At 39.8% G+C, this 17,779-nt stretch overlaps 2 protein-coding genes across 6 annotated transcripts in view; both read right to left on the bottom strand.

The window, feature by feature from the left end:
- Positions 1-14,593, bottom strand: part of kank2 (KN motif and ankyrin repeat domains 2) — a 32,581-nt gene extending 17,988 nt beyond the window's left edge. For both annotated transcript variants that reach the window (XM_077496693.1, XM_077496705.1), the window contains exons 1-2: positions 14,433-14,593; positions 3,854-3,926 (exon numbers count right to left, since the gene is read on the bottom strand). The gene's annotated coding sequence lies outside the window, so the exon portion shown is untranslated. The remainder of the gene's footprint in view (positions 1-3,853; positions 3,927-14,432) is intronic.
- Positions 14,594-15,621: 1,028 nt separating this feature from the next.
- dock6 (dedicator of cytokinesis 6) overlaps positions 15,622-17,779 on the bottom strand; it is a 33,490-nt gene continuing 31,332 nt past the window's right edge. For all 4 annotated transcript variants that reach the window (XM_077496620.1, XM_077496638.1, XM_077496648.1 and 1 more), the window contains one exon: positions 15,622-16,622. In XM_077496620.1, coding sequence (XP_077352746.1) covers positions 16,580-16,622 — 43 coding nt within the window. In that variant the 3' untranslated portion in view covers positions 15,622-16,579. The remainder of the gene's footprint in view (positions 16,623-17,779) is intronic.

The raw sequence follows: 17,779 nt of genomic DNA, 5'->3' as shown, positions 1-17,779 counted from the left end.
AAGGCATTGAGTTGAAATTAGGTTAAGAGTTAACACCAAGATTTTGAGTAGGCTTCTAGAAACCAAGTTAAGACCAAAAACAATGTCAAGAGTCAAAACCAAGATTTTTTTTTAGAAGAGTTTAAATTAAAAACAACACTTTGACCTGAGACAAAGTCCAGACCAAATCTTGGAGTTCAACCTAAATCAAGAACAAGACTTTGAGTTGAAATTAAGTTGAGACTGATTGGTTGGTTTTCCAGGCTATTGATCTCTGTAAATGTTATTGTTGGTGTCTGTTTAGTTTAAATAATTGGAAGACAACTGAGTAATATGTAAAAAGAAAGTTGTGGTTCCTTTTTGTGAGTAGGTACAAAAGACCAAACAAGGAAAGTTGCTCTAACAAAAGTATGAGTGTCATTTTCAATTTGTTGTGTTGGGATTGTGTCTTGTTGAGGGCGTCAATCTATTAACATACTTAAAGATCCCCTGATATGAACTTTGCAGCAATTACACCAATCATTCTCTAAATGACCTAATACTGTATCAAAAGAAAAAGTTTTCTTCTTCTGTGGGGGGCATAATTGAGAAGCACTGGGCTATGGTAAGGCATACTTATGTAAAAAAACAAAAACAAAAAAACAAAAGTGAACATTTCATATGAGGGGACCTTTAACATACCTGGCCATATAATAATACAGTATAAGCAACAGGCTTATATTGCCAGTAACTAGCGATCTGGAATGGATGACAAGTTGGATGTCAATGAGCGTCACTTGAACATTTTGTATATAGTTATTAGGACTGACTGAGTGTGTAAGTGTGTCTTCTCTGTGTGTGTGTGTGTGTGGGGGGGTGTGTGTGTGTGTGGGTGTGTGTGTGTGGCATTGTCAGTTCACATCATTTTAAGGCTACTTTTCTAGTTTGGGAAGTTGACTTTTTGTGACTACTCGCTCGCTGGCTGGTGAAAAGTAGGACACTTGGAAACACTGACTAAATGCACTTGGTATGTTTGAAGTCCCACAGTCAGTTTAATGTCTCACTGCCATTCCTCTTATCTGTGCCCTTCATCACCCGCTCATACCAACACTGCCACACAAACACACACACCCCTACATACAGTACAAACGCAGCCATTTGACATTGAGGCACAGCTTAACACTTGCTACATTTGAAGCTGTTTAAATGAGAGACAGTTCCTATGTTGAATTTGATAGGTTTGATAAGTCAGCCAAGAGTATTGGAGCACACTATCAGAGGGGAATTTGTCTTTCCAGCAGTGATATGGATGACTTTTCACAAGCAGGATTTATGGAGACGGGAAAATGGGTGATGGGAAATACATGAAGACAAAATCGTGATGTGGGAATAATCACAATCAAGAATGAAAGCGAAGCGGTTTTGGCTCTGTTTATCTACAGTGTGGAATTAAAGTGTCACATTGATGTTTCGTGTTCTACAGAGCAGGACAGTGTGTGCGCGTGTGCGTGTGGAGGGGCGGAGTTGACAGGGGACAGTTGATGAGATATAATTAGAGTGTGCAGCTACGCAACCAAACATCCTCAACCCGGCCGACTGGTGGCTGAGGCTCCATTCAACTTGGAGACACAAAAAGTTTTCATCTCTTTTTCCCACATCAGCGCCTGAGAAGGAAGAAGAGAAAAAACACCCACGGCAAGAAGCCTCCCTCCGCATCTGTCTCGCTGGCAGTAGCACACTCCCCCGTGTGCACGCTCCGCACTGAGAGTTCCATTGAGATGACAAGCTAACAGAGACAGCTTGTTCTTACTCATTTTGTCAGCCTTTATCCCACAAATTCAGTCATTTACGGTTAAATACAAACTTTACTGAACTGCTTTCTTTGAAAATATGTGATAAGCCCAGTAATTGCATTACATGTTGCGACATTACACGATGAGAACACTAAAGCCCCTGTGCCCCTCGGTAACGTGTTCCCGTCGATGGGTGCGAGTGTGTAGTCTAGTGTGTTTGTCTCACTTCTCCGAAGCATTTCAGAGAACTGAGACCCTCTACACACTCGCACCCATCAACGGGAACGGACAATTGAGGGGCACAAGGGCGGAAGTGTATGGGAGTATTGGGACATGGCCTATATGTCGCAACACCAACCGGAAACAACGTCGGTGTGTGACTTACGGAAGTCGGAAGTCCGTGGCATCTATATCATTGGGTCAAGAATGGACTGACCCAACTTTTTGAGTTCATTGAGCCAAAATGTTGGGTCAAATAAATAACCAACAAACGACTGTTTTGTGGGTTACCCAACTTTCGAATTGAGTCAAAAATGAATCAACCCAACTTTTATTGTTATTTAGTGTTATTTAACACAAAACATTGAGCCAAATTAAATTAATAACCCACAACAAAACCAAATCGTTTTGGGTGTTTTGTGGGTTATTCATTTGACCCAACTTTTTGGGTTAATTGTGCTCAAAAAAGAACCAACCCAACATTTTGAGTTATTTAACCCAAAAAGTTGGGTTAAATTAACTTACTTGTAAGCCAATTACAGTATGATTTTTTTATTTTTTTATTTTTTTAAGATTATGGTAATCATTTGACCCACCTTTTTGGGTCAAATGAATAACCCCAAAATTTGGGTCAGTCCATGTTGATCCAATTTGGCTTATTTTTGAGCCAACTGTTTTTAGAGTGTACATTCATATTAAAGCTGCTGGATCAAGAACAACCCAATTTGGATCAAAATTTGGATGGTCAATTTGATCTAACTTTCTGGATCGTTTTGTATAAAAGAGCCCAGTTTAAAGTTGGTTCCAATTGACCTAAATAAATTCCTGATTTGAACTTTCCGAAATGTATTGCATAAAATAAAACAAACCATTGTTTTGGGTTGTTTTGTAAAAAACTACCCAAAGTTGGGTCAAATTAACGCAAGTTAGTGGTCCAATTTTTGACCCAACTGTTTTTAGAGTGTACTATACCCCACACAAGCAAGTCGATAACATGCAAACTCCACAAACAAATGAAGTGCACAACTACTGTAAGCTACAATCACAAAATGACGCCTCAAGGAAGTTGAGCTACATCGTTTAGCAGACCTCCGCTATTACCTACTCTGGAAATTTTTACTCTTATTTCTCTTCCTAGAAGTGTTTTTCATTGACTTACTACTGCATTAGCATAGGCTAGTGATCAACTGTAGTGTGTTGCGGTTTACAAATGACCTCTAAATCCAGGTCATAGGAACACAACTCTGTCATAAACAGAGGACCTGCTGTGGATTAATTAGTAGATGACTATGTGCATAATCTATCAAGGAGACATAATCCACTGCCTACCATTCTTCAGACGACTTTGTCAGAACAGCCTCATGCAGGACAAAAGTGCAGCTCCACCCCTTCGCGGTGATCCCTTCCAGTGCATCTGTGTTCCATGTTAATGGAGGTTACCTCCTCCATTGCCTGCCTTTAAGATTAAAAGCCTTGCGTTGTAAGGATGCAGGTCAGCCTGGGCTAAATGCACATCTGCGGAACGTCCTGCAAGATTTTCACGCATTACACGTTTGACCTCTGAAAGCGCATTGACAGTCCCACACTCAGGCATCCATAAGATGTGATTCACAGAATATGTGTACAGTTTGTTTTCAAAAGAGCAGGACCACCCCTGAGAGTCATTTCAAATTCCCAGGGTTGTGACTCCTCAGATAGTATCAAACTCACCGCTTCCACTCAAACTGAGTCACCTCACTGCTGTTGCCATTACAAAGGATTAAATCTCAGTATTGCAAAGTCAGAAATACCACCTTCTATTAGGGTTTTTTTCCACCAAGATTCCCAAGCTCGGGAATGGTTTTTGAATTAAGAAGAGAAAGACCACATTTTCCGTTTCATACCAGCAACGACGGGGGCCCGCTCGTCGCCGCTCTCCTTCCACTGCCGTCCTTTCACTTTTTTTTTGGCCAGCACCTGTGAGAAAACAACAAGCAAGAAGTCTAAATTACCATCACAGGTAGAAAAATGCAAAACTCGGGAAGGAAGGTAGTCAGTAGGATTGTGGCAAGTGGTCATCATAGGCACCGTTCACAACACCATTAAAGTTGTTGACTCACAGATAAAAACAGACTTATGTCAGGGTGGAAGAGGCCGGCCCCCGCAACACTCTTGCAATGCCAGCAAAAACATTCCAGTCGTTCTGAGAGACACCGCGGATGTGAACAATAAAGCCACTTCGAGACGCTGATCACAGTTTGACCTGCCTGTGATGCAGCCAGTAGGTTGAAGTCGACCGAGCATCCCCTCAGGGTGGGAGCCTCCCTGCAGTGTGATTGTGAAATGTTTTCGTAGAACAGCTGCACAAGTCACCTTCAGACTCCAGGCGAAGACCATGAGCTGCAAACCACATTTTCACCAAGCGCTACATTTCAATTTACCACCTTATGGTTTGAGATGATAAATCTGACCTCGTGCTCCACCACGGGGTGTGACAGCAAAATAGTGACATCAGAGCAGCGCGACACAGGGTAAGGCGGCCAAAATTAATTCAACATGTAATCATCACAGGCTGCTCATCACACAGATTTCTCCTATAGTTCACTGGACAGTACTACTTGTAATGTACAGATGAGGGATGAGGGCGAGGGGCTTTAGTCGACCTGACAATTTGCCCGTTTATAGCATAGTAACAAAGGAGTGGACGATGAGCTTTCAATCGCTTCATTGAACAAACAGTAAGAACACAGAAGCACATTCATAAACAAGCTGCTGATGGCCACAACTAAAGCCACTCAACACGCAGCAACAGACACCCAATTCTATACACATTTGCAGACACCCACGTCACTCACCAAACTAGGCCCCGCCTTTATCAAATACACAAACACAAAGCCAAAGAACAGCTTTGGGCAAAATTTGAGGATGGCGTTCCCAAGTGGACAAAAATAATACCAGCTGCTCACATGCATGCAATAATGGAAAAACATAATAAGCATGATTATTTTTTTATTGAGATTGAAATCACAATTAATAAACATGATTGTTCAATTATCTCCAAACTTGTAGTTTATTCAACACAAAATGCAACTTTAAATATAACTGAAAAGAAAACCCAGAAAATAGTAAAAAACAAAACAAAAAATAATTTAATGAAATAATAGATTAAAAAAGACAGTAATTAAAAAAAAAAAGAAACAAATAAATCTTCCAGTTGTGCATGTCTTGTACATACAGAGGGAACACTTACATTAAGATTACAAGTGTAGAAGAAGGATGTTGCAAAGGTTCGAATGATTTATGTAATTTGTTTTTCCCAGCTAGGAACAATTTATGGCTCGAGTATTTCCATATTACCTGTCTGTGAGTGTTACTTGTCACTTGTGTGAGGGAATATCACTCCTCGAACTCCATGCTAACTTTCCGCAGGTGAATGGGATTTTACATTGACTACGCATTAAAAAAAAAAAAAAAAAGAAGAAGAAGTATGTCTTGTATTTAAAAATACAACTGGGATGTCATTAAAAAGCTTAAAGCACAAATTGTTCCCAAAAAATTATATTTGTATAGTAAAAGAACCTGGGGACGCATAAAATTCCCAGCGGGAAACATCACGATGATCATCTCTGCATTTCTTGTAGTGGTGTCAGGAGATTATTTTTTTAATCATAATTAATCACATGACTTCCATAGTTAACTCACGATTACTGGTAATCGGAAATTGTAGATCTGTTCTAAATGTACAATAAAATGTACAATATTTTCATACCTTTTTTTAGTATAAAAGTGGAACAAAAATGGTAAAATAATAGAAATATGGCTGCATCTTTTAGTCATTAATCAAGTAACTTCATAATTCATAGAACTGAGTTAAAATGAAAAAGATGACAGTACAGTACAGTAAGTACATTAAAAAAAAATTCTACCAGATATTTGCATTATTATTAATTTTATTTTTATTATTAATTTTACATTTTTTGCTACATTTTTACGTGGACATGTCTGTTGCATTGCAACTGGAATTCCCCCAGTACAGACTATTCAAGTTAGGGATGGTCATTAATTGTGCATTTAAAAAAAATAAAAAATTAGTGGCATTAAAGGAACTTTATATTAACTCAAAATTAACGCACTAATTTTGATACCCCTAATTTCTTGTTATAGTTGATTCTTCACCAAGTGCTAACGTGACAGTGGAAACACATAAGATGACGGTGCGTACCAAAGTGAAGCCAAATGTACAGTTTGTTGTTATCAAGGCTTTACATTCCTTTGCTGTGTAGGGAGTGTGTGTATGTGGATTGTAGAGGATGAGTAGTGTGACCGTGTCTGTAGATTGTCAAACTTCCCCTAAGGCCTGCTAGCATGACGTTTTTTTCAAGCAACATTTGAGTGACCTTTACAAAAAATCAAAGCAAGCCTTGTTGTTGTTGCCGCTGTTGAGCTCATTGTGTCACGTCAGAGGCACTGCGCTAAGAGGGCGGAGTGGCCTGGGTAGCAACAAACCTTTTTGCGGGGCTGCAAATCACAAAGAGCCATTCATGCAGGGCCCCCGGTTCCACAGCTGGTTCTAATAGAAAGAGAGGAGGGGCATCTCCGAGCAAGACAGACAGCATGTGCATGAGTGTTTGGCAAGAGAGTTCACCTCAAAACAAACAAATAGCTGCTGAAGTGTTGTTTGGGACCCGCATGCTGACACTCAAGTGGTTTTGATGTCTTGATGTCCAGGAAACATACCACTAAACACTTTGAATCCTGGTTCGTACAAACTCAAGGCCAAGAAACACACGTTAAAGACAGCAAAAGATGTGGCGATTTTAGGGTGCAGACCGCAACTTTAAACTCACAGATCCCCAGACACTCCACCACCATCCAAAAGCCTTCCCACTCACACGGCTCCAACAAACACAGCTGCGACTTTAACGCCAATGTAGTCAGGTAAATGACACAAGAGCCGAGATTTAGCTCCTTCGAATCAGTCAGGAGCAATGACATTTCCCAGCTAATTGGTGCTAATGTGTTGAGTTCCGATGGAGGAAGGCTTTACAGGAAAGGGAGAAACCCCCAAGGGCCCCGGTAACAACCGGGTCACTTCCTCCCAAGCCAGGAAAACAGAATCAACGAGACGGGATGACGTAAAAGTGAAAAGTTGTTCAATGGAAACTTTTGCCCACCAGTGTGAATCACTTCGAATTCAATATCCAGTCAACTCCCAGATGGGCGAGCGCACCCATGAGGGAGATCACACACAAGATCACAGGAACAGCTAACAAAAAGTCAATATGTAATTTCAAATGTCTTCGCCCTGAGGATAACCATGATTTGCGCATACCAGGTCTAAAAATACTCAAACAAAAGAACGCGCTCATGAGGAGCAGAGGCAGCACTTTATCTTTACTGACTGAAGCTCATTTATGGTCAAGACTTTCTTAGCTTGGGGGACACCAGTCTTAATGGAGATGCATAAAGCAGTTACACAACAGCAGGGACATGTCTATTCACTGGAACGTCTACGTTTGCCTCTCTACTCCAAGTGGAAAACAGATGGCTTCTTTCAGTCTACTATATATATACGTCAGCAAAATGTATATACAGTATAACAGCCAGATTGTTAACATTAGGAGACCTTAGCATTCTGGAATTTGATGACCTCGTGATGCATCTGGCAACACAGTGAAGTCGTGGCGAGCCAATGGGGCGTCGCCACCGGGACTCAGCCCTTTTGGAAAAATCCCTGCTCCTCGTGTTAAAAAGCGTGGCGGGACGGATGGCGACGTGCTGAGCGGTCTGGCGCTGGCCGTAAAGGGAGGGGCCGGGAGGCTCACATTACTCCTTGAGCAGAGTAAACGCCCGGCGGCTCGGCTGTTGGGTCATCCCAACAGGAAACTGAGAAAGGGAGAGGCACCACACCGGAAAGAAACAACCCAAAAAAAGAAGAAAACGCATGGGTTGGCTTATTTGGGAGAAATGCCTTAATGGGAAGGGGAGGGGGGGATTAAAAGTGATGGCGACGGCGGGGGTCGTCAGGGGAGGAAGATGAAGACCAGACGGAAGGAAGATGCTTGTTCAAAGCGGAGATGGGGTTAAAAGCTCTGGTCCAGCCTAGATTGGATGCCACAGCACGGGAAGTCATTTTTGTCCACAGATCTTGTCGGTTCCTTCCCCCATTTAACAAGCCTGTAACGTTACACTTTCCAAACTGAAACTCACGAAACTTTACATACCAAAGCGTGCTGCCATTGAAATGGCACAATAGAACCATGACATGCGCCTTCTGACTTCCGGTGTGTACATTATAGGCTACAAGTTTTTAGTTATTCTGTCACCACGCTCACAAAACACTTGTATCAAAAATCCTCTTTCCCCACTGAAAGAACTGAAATGCTATTAACCAGTGTTGGTTGTGCAGTAAGCGTGTAATGTTATTTTGCCCTCCCTGTGTGTGTTTTAAGATGTTTATTGACACTGCAATTGGAGTTTACCATAAAACTACAGACACACCCGAAAAAAAAATACACACATTGTATGTTTAAATACAAGACAATGCTAATGGCAATAGTCAATGGCAGACTAATTGAAAATTAGCACCGTGTTCCAGGAGTAAAATTGCTTCAAATAACAAAAATTCACACACAAAAACTCTAGCAACAAATACCGACAGTTAATATAACAATATTTACAGTAGGGGTGTGAATTGCCTAGTACCTGACGATTCGATTCGTATCACGATTCACAGGTCACGATTCGATTCGATACCGATTAATCCCGATACGAATGGTCACGATTCGATACCGATTAATCCCGATACGAATTTATAAGTCGATTGTTGCGATTTTTTTTCATTCATATTTAGAAAATACTAATCAGTAAGCTTGTAGAGTGTAAGATTTATATGAAAATGTATTATTTATTTATCTGAAATTTCAGTCTTATAGAGGTTGTAATCTGTTTCATGTTTGAACAGCATTAAAATAAAAATATTAAGGCTTAATGTGCCGTTCATATAACATTCTTCCATGCTCAAGGTGTGAATCCTAAAAAAAAAAAAAAAAAAAAAAAAAAAAAAAAAAAAAAAAAAAAAAATCGATTCTGCCAATTATTGAATCGATTCGAGAATCGCGCGATGTAGTATCGCGATATATCGCCGAATCGATTTTTTTTTAACACCCCTAATTTACAGGCATATATTCTTCCTAATCTGTGAAAAAGTAAAATTAAATCGCAACTTTATCTTTCTATTCTTTTTATCTTCATGTAGGCATTTATCTCCATGTACTATGTATGGCCCACGCTTCCCTGAGAGGCCAAGGCAGCAAAGCAGGTATTTATTGTTTTTTTTAATTCATTTTCATATATTAAATATTCTACTTCAAATTTATTTTATTGATGGTCTTTCAAGCCTAGATTTAATGTTGAACTTGGGTATTTGAATAAATATGTTTTGAAATCAATGAATAGTTGTGTTTATTAATCGTGATTTCAATATCAATAAAAATAACTGATTACTTTTTCCTTAATTCCCCCAGCCCTAATACATATACACACATGAAAAAAGCTACAGCTGTACTGTATCGAATCAAATCGTAATCCCAATGAAGCGAGTCACATCGAATCCATGCATTTTAAAAGTCGTATATCTGTGAATCATATAGTACTCCATTTATCGAGGGACGTATGGAGCCATCTTTTGTGGAGATATGCACACTCCTCATGGAAATTAATATGAATATATACAGTACAGGCCAAAGGTTTGGACACACCTCATTCAATGTGTCAATTGCTTGAATGAACATGTGGAGTGTATGTACTTAAAAAAAAAGTGAAATAACTGAAAACATGTTTTATATTATAGATTCTTCAAAATAGCCACCATGTGCTCTGATATCCGCTTTTCACACTCTTGGCATTCTCACCTCTGGGAACTCCTTCAATAGAGTTGGAAAACCATTTCAGGTGACAACTCTTGAAGCTCATCGAGGGAATGCCAAGAGTGTGCAAAAAATCATCAGAGCAAAGATTGACTAGTTTGAAGAAACTAGAATATAAAAACGTGCTTTCAATTATTTCACCTTTTTTCTAAATTCATAGTTTTATGCCTTCAGTGAGAATCTACAAAGTAAGTAGTCATTAAATAAATACAATAAATTGCAAGAGGTGTGTCCAAATTATTTGGCGTCTACTGTATTTGTGTAGTAATAATAATAATAATAATAATAATAATAATAATAATATATAATTTTATAATAAACCCTAGTGAAGATAAGTTGTTCAGAAAATGGATGGATAATAATCTTGAATCAAACTGAGGGTTAGAAATCAAGATACAAATGGAATCTTAATGTTGGTGTATTGTTATGGCCATACAATTTAGAAATCTTCTCCTTGACCTGTTGTGTCGCTGTCCAACATACTGTATGTCACACCATGCAAGCATGTTGATACCATCACATAACTAATTTTTGATTCAGAGAAGCTGTGTCACTGTAAAAGCGCAACCACTGTTGTGGAATGATCTGCCTTCACTCTGTCCTGTGTAAAATGCACAGGTGGATGAAGATGGGCCGCTTTGCATGATCACTGTGTAAGAAAAAAAAAAAAAACCTACTCTGAGATATTTGTTAGTTTCAGGTTTCCAGGTCGATTATTCTATTAAGGAAGCAAAAGTAGGATTAATGAATGGTCTTTCCACTTCATCCAGATCAGACCATATGCACAATTAGACTTGATTTACTATCCCTTTAACAACTCATTTTGCAAGTACAGTATCTGATTATGTTTTTCACTGGGCCAGTGTATTTGTTGCCATAAGAACACATTTATTTTTAATAAATGCATCTGAACAGGATCGGACGGTTGGATTGGCAACAGGTCCCAACTCCAAACAGCAAGTGTGCTGGCCAAAAGCGGCGAGGCGAGGCAAATTTCTGAGCACTGTCTCGATGAGGAGCGGCGTTTCTGTTGCTAGTCTGGGAGCGGCCCTTGGAAAGCATCACGCTCGGTGTCATCTGGCTGCTCCTGCGGGGTGTGTTTCTGGAAGCATCTTTTTGGAACATATTCAACCTTTTACTCAGTGGTTCAAATTCTTGATTTTAAAGGGATACATTTCTTTGAGCATGCATCAGGTGGATGGTACTTTTGGGGCCGAGATTTCTCCACACAGTTTTGTTCGAGCGTCTAACTCTGTCCTCCTGACCGAACCCTTTAAGATGAACTGTTTCACTCATCAGCTCAGGTCCATTAAAAAGTCATCCTCCATGAACTCTCTGAGGACACTTTGATTGCATGTACAACAGAAAAAAGCGTCCTTTCATGAGGAAACTTTCCACATTAGAGTGATGCAGTATATTGTTGCACAAGAACAGATGCTTCATTATCCAGCCGTGCACTCTGCGGCTAATCAGTAGACAGTCGACAACGTCATGCAGGTTCCGGGGTATAATTTCATTAGTCCTGCCGGCGTGTGGCCCGGTGTCCAAATGGGGTTTACAACCCTGCATTCCAATCCCTGGCGAGTGGGTTCGAAAGTTGTAACGAGATGCGTTGCATTCCAGTAATGAGATTCCGCGGGCTCCCCAGGAGTAAAAAACAACACGGAAACAAGTTATGTTTTGTCGTGATTCAGCTAAGGGTCGCGTTACCACTGTTTCAAAATGGGTGGTTTTGGAGCATTTGGGTCCACTTGCTTCACCGAGTGTGACACAAACAGAGGAGCCGCACACCACTTGGCGGGACGGAGCCCATCCCAAGGGCCGACCGCTGGCATTGGAACACGGCCCGTTGTACAGCAGCACCAACAGTGCCGTATTGTACGGACCGAGGCCCGTGACTGCACCCCCGCATCTTGCCACGGTCCGCACAACTCTCATCAGAACACATGTGACATCAGCTCACTAAGAACCCAGACAACAACTGAGTTGTTATGAAACAGCATGCCACAAAAATGCGTACATAAATAATTATGATAAGCTTCAACTCGTTTTAAGTTTTACATGTTTGTATGTTGTCAAAATGCATTTACATGTCACCTTAGATTGAACGCTGTTTCTAGCTGGGGTGTACATCTCTCCCTCCAAAATATAAAGACAGTTCAATAGGTATCTTGATACATGGGGTGCAATACGATTCAAAGACGATATATATATATATATTTTTTTTCAAATAGAACGATTCAAATCTGCTGGATTTATTTATTTATTTATTTATTTTTTTACCATTCAAAACGATCTGATTCGACCGGATCACCCTGAGAGTGTAATGTGTTGTTAGTTGAAAGAAGGCAATCATTTTACAATATCAAGTTAACAAGCCAGAACTGTTAGTATGAAAATTCCTTCAAAGAGATTAATCAAAGAAAGTTAGTGCATTTAAGCTTTTCTCATATAAAAGCTTGCAAAAGCCCAAAAGACTGTAATCAAGTTCATTAAATTCAAAGAAACATTTACAAATAACAAGCACCATGTCCATCACACCATTTATGACTTTCTAATTGTTTTTGACCAGTTCAAACTATACTGAGACCGATTCATTAGTTCATGCACTCACATCATCTTAGTCAAAACGGATTTTACAATTCAAACCTCTTTTAGTTACAGCTTGCGTGCATACTCTACAAATGTTAAAATCAATCGATAAATCAAAAACTATTTGACTACTAAATTAATCAACAACTGCACCGTAAATTCTGTAGAGTAAACTTGACTCTATTTAGAGTGAGACCAAATAGACTCAGTTTTAGAGTAATATTTACACTTGGAAGAGACAAGCTCCTGCGGTGTGTTGGTCTATCACTGGAATCTGTAATTCCAAGAGTCTCCTCTAGGATATAAGCAAACAGTAGGAGGGACATAGCTCAAGTGGTAGTGCGGCAGTCTCTCAAGCTGAAAGTCGTGAGTTCGTTCCTCAACCCTTGAGTGACTTTTATTTTTTCAATTCTTTATTTTACTTTCTTCCAAGTGTAAATATTACTCTAAAACTGAGTTGATTTGGTCCCACATTAAATACAGTAAAATCTATTCTTAATAGAGTCAAATTTACTCTGCAAAATTTACTGTGGATTTTAATAATCAATTAGAGCCAATGCTTAACTTAAATTGTCCAAAACATCTGATTTCAGACTCTCAACATAAAGCATTCTGATTTCTGTTGGCCTTCATGAAACAGGCAGATTATTTTTGCGTTAAAGAGGAACCTAATATTTATTTGTGACTGTAGTATAGCTAATAGCCTAAATAGTAAACAATAATAATAATCCCCAAGAAGTAACTCTCAGATGCAAAAACATTGGCAAGTACAACAAAACTCCCGCTTGTGTGATGTTTTGCTCAACGGATGTTTATGTTTCATCATTAAGCAACAGTAACTGGTTAATAAGCAGTATTTATTTATTTATTTATTTATTTTTTTGGGGGGGGGGGGTGATTTGAACTATATGTATTTTTCATCCGATTAGTCAATGAGTCAATAAAATTATCAATTAAAAAAAAAAAAAAAACTACGATATATTGCAGACTCAGATTGCCATCATTTGTAAAAGGCAATTGGCACCAAAAGGAGCCAGATGGATGTGTCGGGTGCACCCTCCTCCGTCCATCTTTTAAGGACCCCCGCCACATCATCGGGTGGCCACCGGACAGCTCCAACCCGGCCAGACAGCACATTTAGAGGACAAGAGTGAAAAAAAGTGGACCAACATCTGGAAGTAATGAGGAGCAGCAGAAAGGGCGGACCCACCCTCTCCCCTGAGCAGCTGCATGGACATTCGCATTTAAAAAAAAAAAAAAAAGAAGAAGGGGGAAAAAAGAAAGAAAAGACACTGTAAAAAGATGATTGGACTTTTGCATGGATGTGGGCAGGCAAGAAGGGGAGGGACGTCACATGTTATGCCGTAATGCTGACACTTCATCAGTCAAAAAAATAAAAAATAAAATTGTAATTAACACCTACTACACACACATGCACACAGGACCACCACCCCCTTACAAGGAGCCCTTTAGAACAATACACAATATAACTGATGGACTGGACACAGAGAATTTATACACGCGAGCCGGATGAACACAATTTTAAACGGGATGCAAGCATAGAAACAAACATTCCAGAGACGACCATTTTGATTTTTATTCGAAATGATTATTATGAAGGCGCATGATGCAAACCTGGCTAGCTTGAGGAGAGCGCGAGACCCATTCATCACATGGCATATGACGTAAAATTAATTAAACATTTTATTTTATTTTATTTTTTTATCAGCCAAATAAAGTGTTTATGTGAGAGCAAAAAGAAGCTTTATAGTGAAGTTACTTTTTGGAAAATACAACAAATAGGACCGACTGATTCTGGGGGGGGGGGGGGGGGGGGAGTCAAAGTAAGCTAGCAGCTGGCGCACAGCACGTGCCAATTGCACCAATGAAAAATACCGTGTTTTTTTTAAACCCCCTTCGTTTGAAAACAGCGAATTAAATGGAATTTGGAGGGTGTTCTTACCTGCCCCCCGTTTTTGTAAATCCTTCCAGCCACCTCGGCCCCGGGAGCGCTCACTGACAGACAGACAAAAACACCGCAGCCAGGATGCTCCGCTCGCCTCCCTCCTCCCGCTCCTCTTAAAGGGCCAGCAGCACCAATTTCACGCGCCTGCGAGCATACACTATCGCATTTCGATTGCAGTTTTCACTACAACAGCCACACATTGTTCACATGCATGTAGAGGGAAAAACAAAACAAAAACAACCTGTCTTATTCTTTGCTGAACCCCTGAATAAGACCTCAACGACGAGAAAGAGAGCGTTCTGGAGCGGGACCTCACAAGATGACGTTAGCCGACCTCAACTGACATCCATGGACTCAGAGAAGGAGAAACCAGTCATCTTTCCATTCTAAAAGGAGACACACTTTTATTTGAACAACAGAGGGGGCTTTCCTTCACAGGCCAATTAGGGCGGCAGAGACCTCGGGATTTGGAGGACAAACCCTTTACGATTATCTTCCTGATCCACAAAGGGTTGAGAGTTAAATGAACGAACAGCTGAGTCAGCATCTTAATCTCACAGACCAAGAAGCTCTCTAAGTAATTGAATTTCTTCAAGAATCTGAATTATATTTTTGAGGAAACATGGGAATTGTGTGACATTTAGATAAGTAAAAATGACTCCCACATCTTAAATTTGCCATTTAAGATTTAAGAAAACAAACAAAAACCTCATCCTGCTGTAACAGCACCATGTCGTTTTGACTTAAATCTAGCAGGATTAAGGCGTTAAAAATCACAAGAATACAAGATAATTGGATCAATTAGGTTGATACGGTTAAGCTTTATCTTCATTACATAAAAAAAAAACAGTTGTTAGGTTCAACACTCGGAAATTGGTATATTATTGATTTCCTTTGTCCCTTTATTACAAAACAAATTACATTTTATGGAGTAGCATTAATGACATATGGACTCCCTTACCCACCCCGGCACCCCAACCCACCTGGGATTAATTATTTTAAGTGTTTTCATTACTCAATTAAATGTGTATCCTCGTATTAAAGCTTGTGTAAAACCTTCATTTTGGCTACCTAATAAAGAACTACAATGGAAAAATTAGCACTGTAATGCCCCCAATATAAATATGTATAACAAATTAAGCAAATACAAACTTACTCTGTAACAATACATAGGCAATAAAAGTCGTTATGTTGTAGGAAAAGTAATTTAATAGAAGGCAGTAGTAGAAAAAGTTCTTGTAAATAAATAAAACATGTATCAAAGAGGTACAAACAAAAAACAAATCGGGTCTTGGTAAAACAAGGAAAGCACTAATATTGCTACAACAGTATTAGTTTACAATAGTGCAAGGTAATTGAGACAGTAGTAAGAACAGTATCATTCTTCAGGAATTCATTCAGAGGAATCTCCGTTACAATATCAGAACACATCTTAAGAGGTCAAAGTCACAGTTCAAACATATTTGGTGAGGCATAAAGTGCCTTCCGTAGCTGGGGGCTCGACTTTGGACCATTAAATCCCGGCAAGACCGGGGACCACACCGGGGACCTGAGACCTCAAAAACAGAACTCACCTACCATCTACAGTACAAATTCAATTCCCCCAATCGTGGTGAGGACGGCGGAATGTCAGTTATTTGGTGTGTTGACAGCAAGAGAAAACTCCTGGGAAGGTTTTAATTGAATGTCTTCGGCCACCAACGGCGCTTTGCCACTGTGTCTCAACAAGGCAACGAATTAAAGCAAATAAAAAGGAAGGGTGGAAAAAGAAGTGAAACCCAACTAGTTTAGATCTAAAGATAAAATCAGTTCTGTTCAGACTTTGTCCGAAGCATCCTATTACACATCGGGTTGAAGCGTGACAACAGTGCTGCAGTCGCTCAGGGCCTCTCTTTAAAAAAAAAAAAAAAAAAAAAAAAAAAAAAAAAAAAAAAAAAAAAAAAAAAAAGATGTTTGCAGTGCAGAAAGATAACCTTCCAGTATAAACAGCTGAGGTGTGAGAGTGGAGGCGAGGGGAGGAGGGGAGGCTCGAAGTGACGTGTGTGGTATGATAATGATGCGGGGGTGATTGTAACATGACAGGGTGCCAGTGTATAGTAAAATATCGACAGGACAGGGAAGGTGGTACTGCCGTCACGTTGGCGTCAGCCTTCGACTCGTCGGAGGCTGGAGCGACTGTAGGAGTTCCTGAAAAACAGAGTGGGAAGTGAGCAGTGTTTATTGCTGCAAAATTAACTACAGTAATCAAAACCCCCAACATTTCATTCTATCTGCACCATACAATGCCAAAAAAAGCAAATGAATGAAGAGGTTCCACGGGGAAAAAGGGAAAGGTGAATTCGCTGAGATGACCTCAAGGCACAATTAATTGTTAGCTATATATAAATGCCTCACTGTAAACAAGACCCAGCACCAGACATGACTTTAATAAGCCACATCATCACACTCAGCACCTACAGAGCAGACACAGCATGGCACCTGTAAAGCTTAAGCTGAACTAATCAGTCACGGATTGTAAACATTGTGCAGCCATTGTGTGAGAGCTGGAGCGCTAAACATGACTTAATATCATCCATCTGAAAGTGTTTATGTGCTTTGGGAAGTGCTACTGTTTTGGTTAGTAATGAACTTCAAATAGGTTGAGAAGTTAACACTTTAATGTATGCGTGTGAAGTTGTGAACAACGGTGTTTATGAACCGACGTAATTCTACTTGGTCCTTGTTTCACCCTGGGGTTGCAGTTGATGTCACGAAACGCACCGCCTGTTGAGTAGACATGGCATCTGTAAAGCTGAAGCTGAAATAAGTTGTGGAGGTTCTCAAAAATGGAGACATAGAATTTACACAGCAAACATATGCAAAACAAAGTAAAATCCTCTTTAGGAGATTATTTTCATCTATTAGAAACTCACATCTGAGGAGACTATCATTATCTATTTGTGGAATGAATAAAAGAGAAAAAAAAAACATTTTTAAATATAATTGAAGTAAAGGCGTGCCACCTAGTGCAACCCTTGGCAAAAATTATGGAATCACTAGTCTCGGAGGATGTTCATGCAGTTGTTTCATTTTGTATAAATAAAGCAGATCACAGACATGACACAAAACCAGAGTCATTTTAAATGGCAACTTTCTGGCTTTGAGAAACAACTGAAAGAAATCATGAAAAAAAGATGTGATAGTAACAGTAACAGTTTTTTAGACCAAGCCGAAGGAAAAAAATTCTGGGGAAATAAAATTATGGAATCACCCTGTAAATTTCCATTCCCAAAACTAACACTTGCGTCAAATTAAATCTGCTCGTTAGTTTGCAGTTAAACAGGAGTGAACACACCTTGAAGAGA

Source organism: Festucalex cinctus, chromosome 1, assembly GCF_051991245.1.
Source record: "Festucalex cinctus isolate MCC-2025b chromosome 1, RoL_Fcin_1.0, whole genome shotgun sequence".
Taxonomy (NCBI): domain Eukaryota; kingdom Metazoa; phylum Chordata; class Actinopteri; order Syngnathiformes; family Syngnathidae; genus Festucalex; species Festucalex cinctus.
Note: the sequence above shows the minus strand (reverse complement) of the source record. Positions and strands in the feature narration are given on the sequence as shown.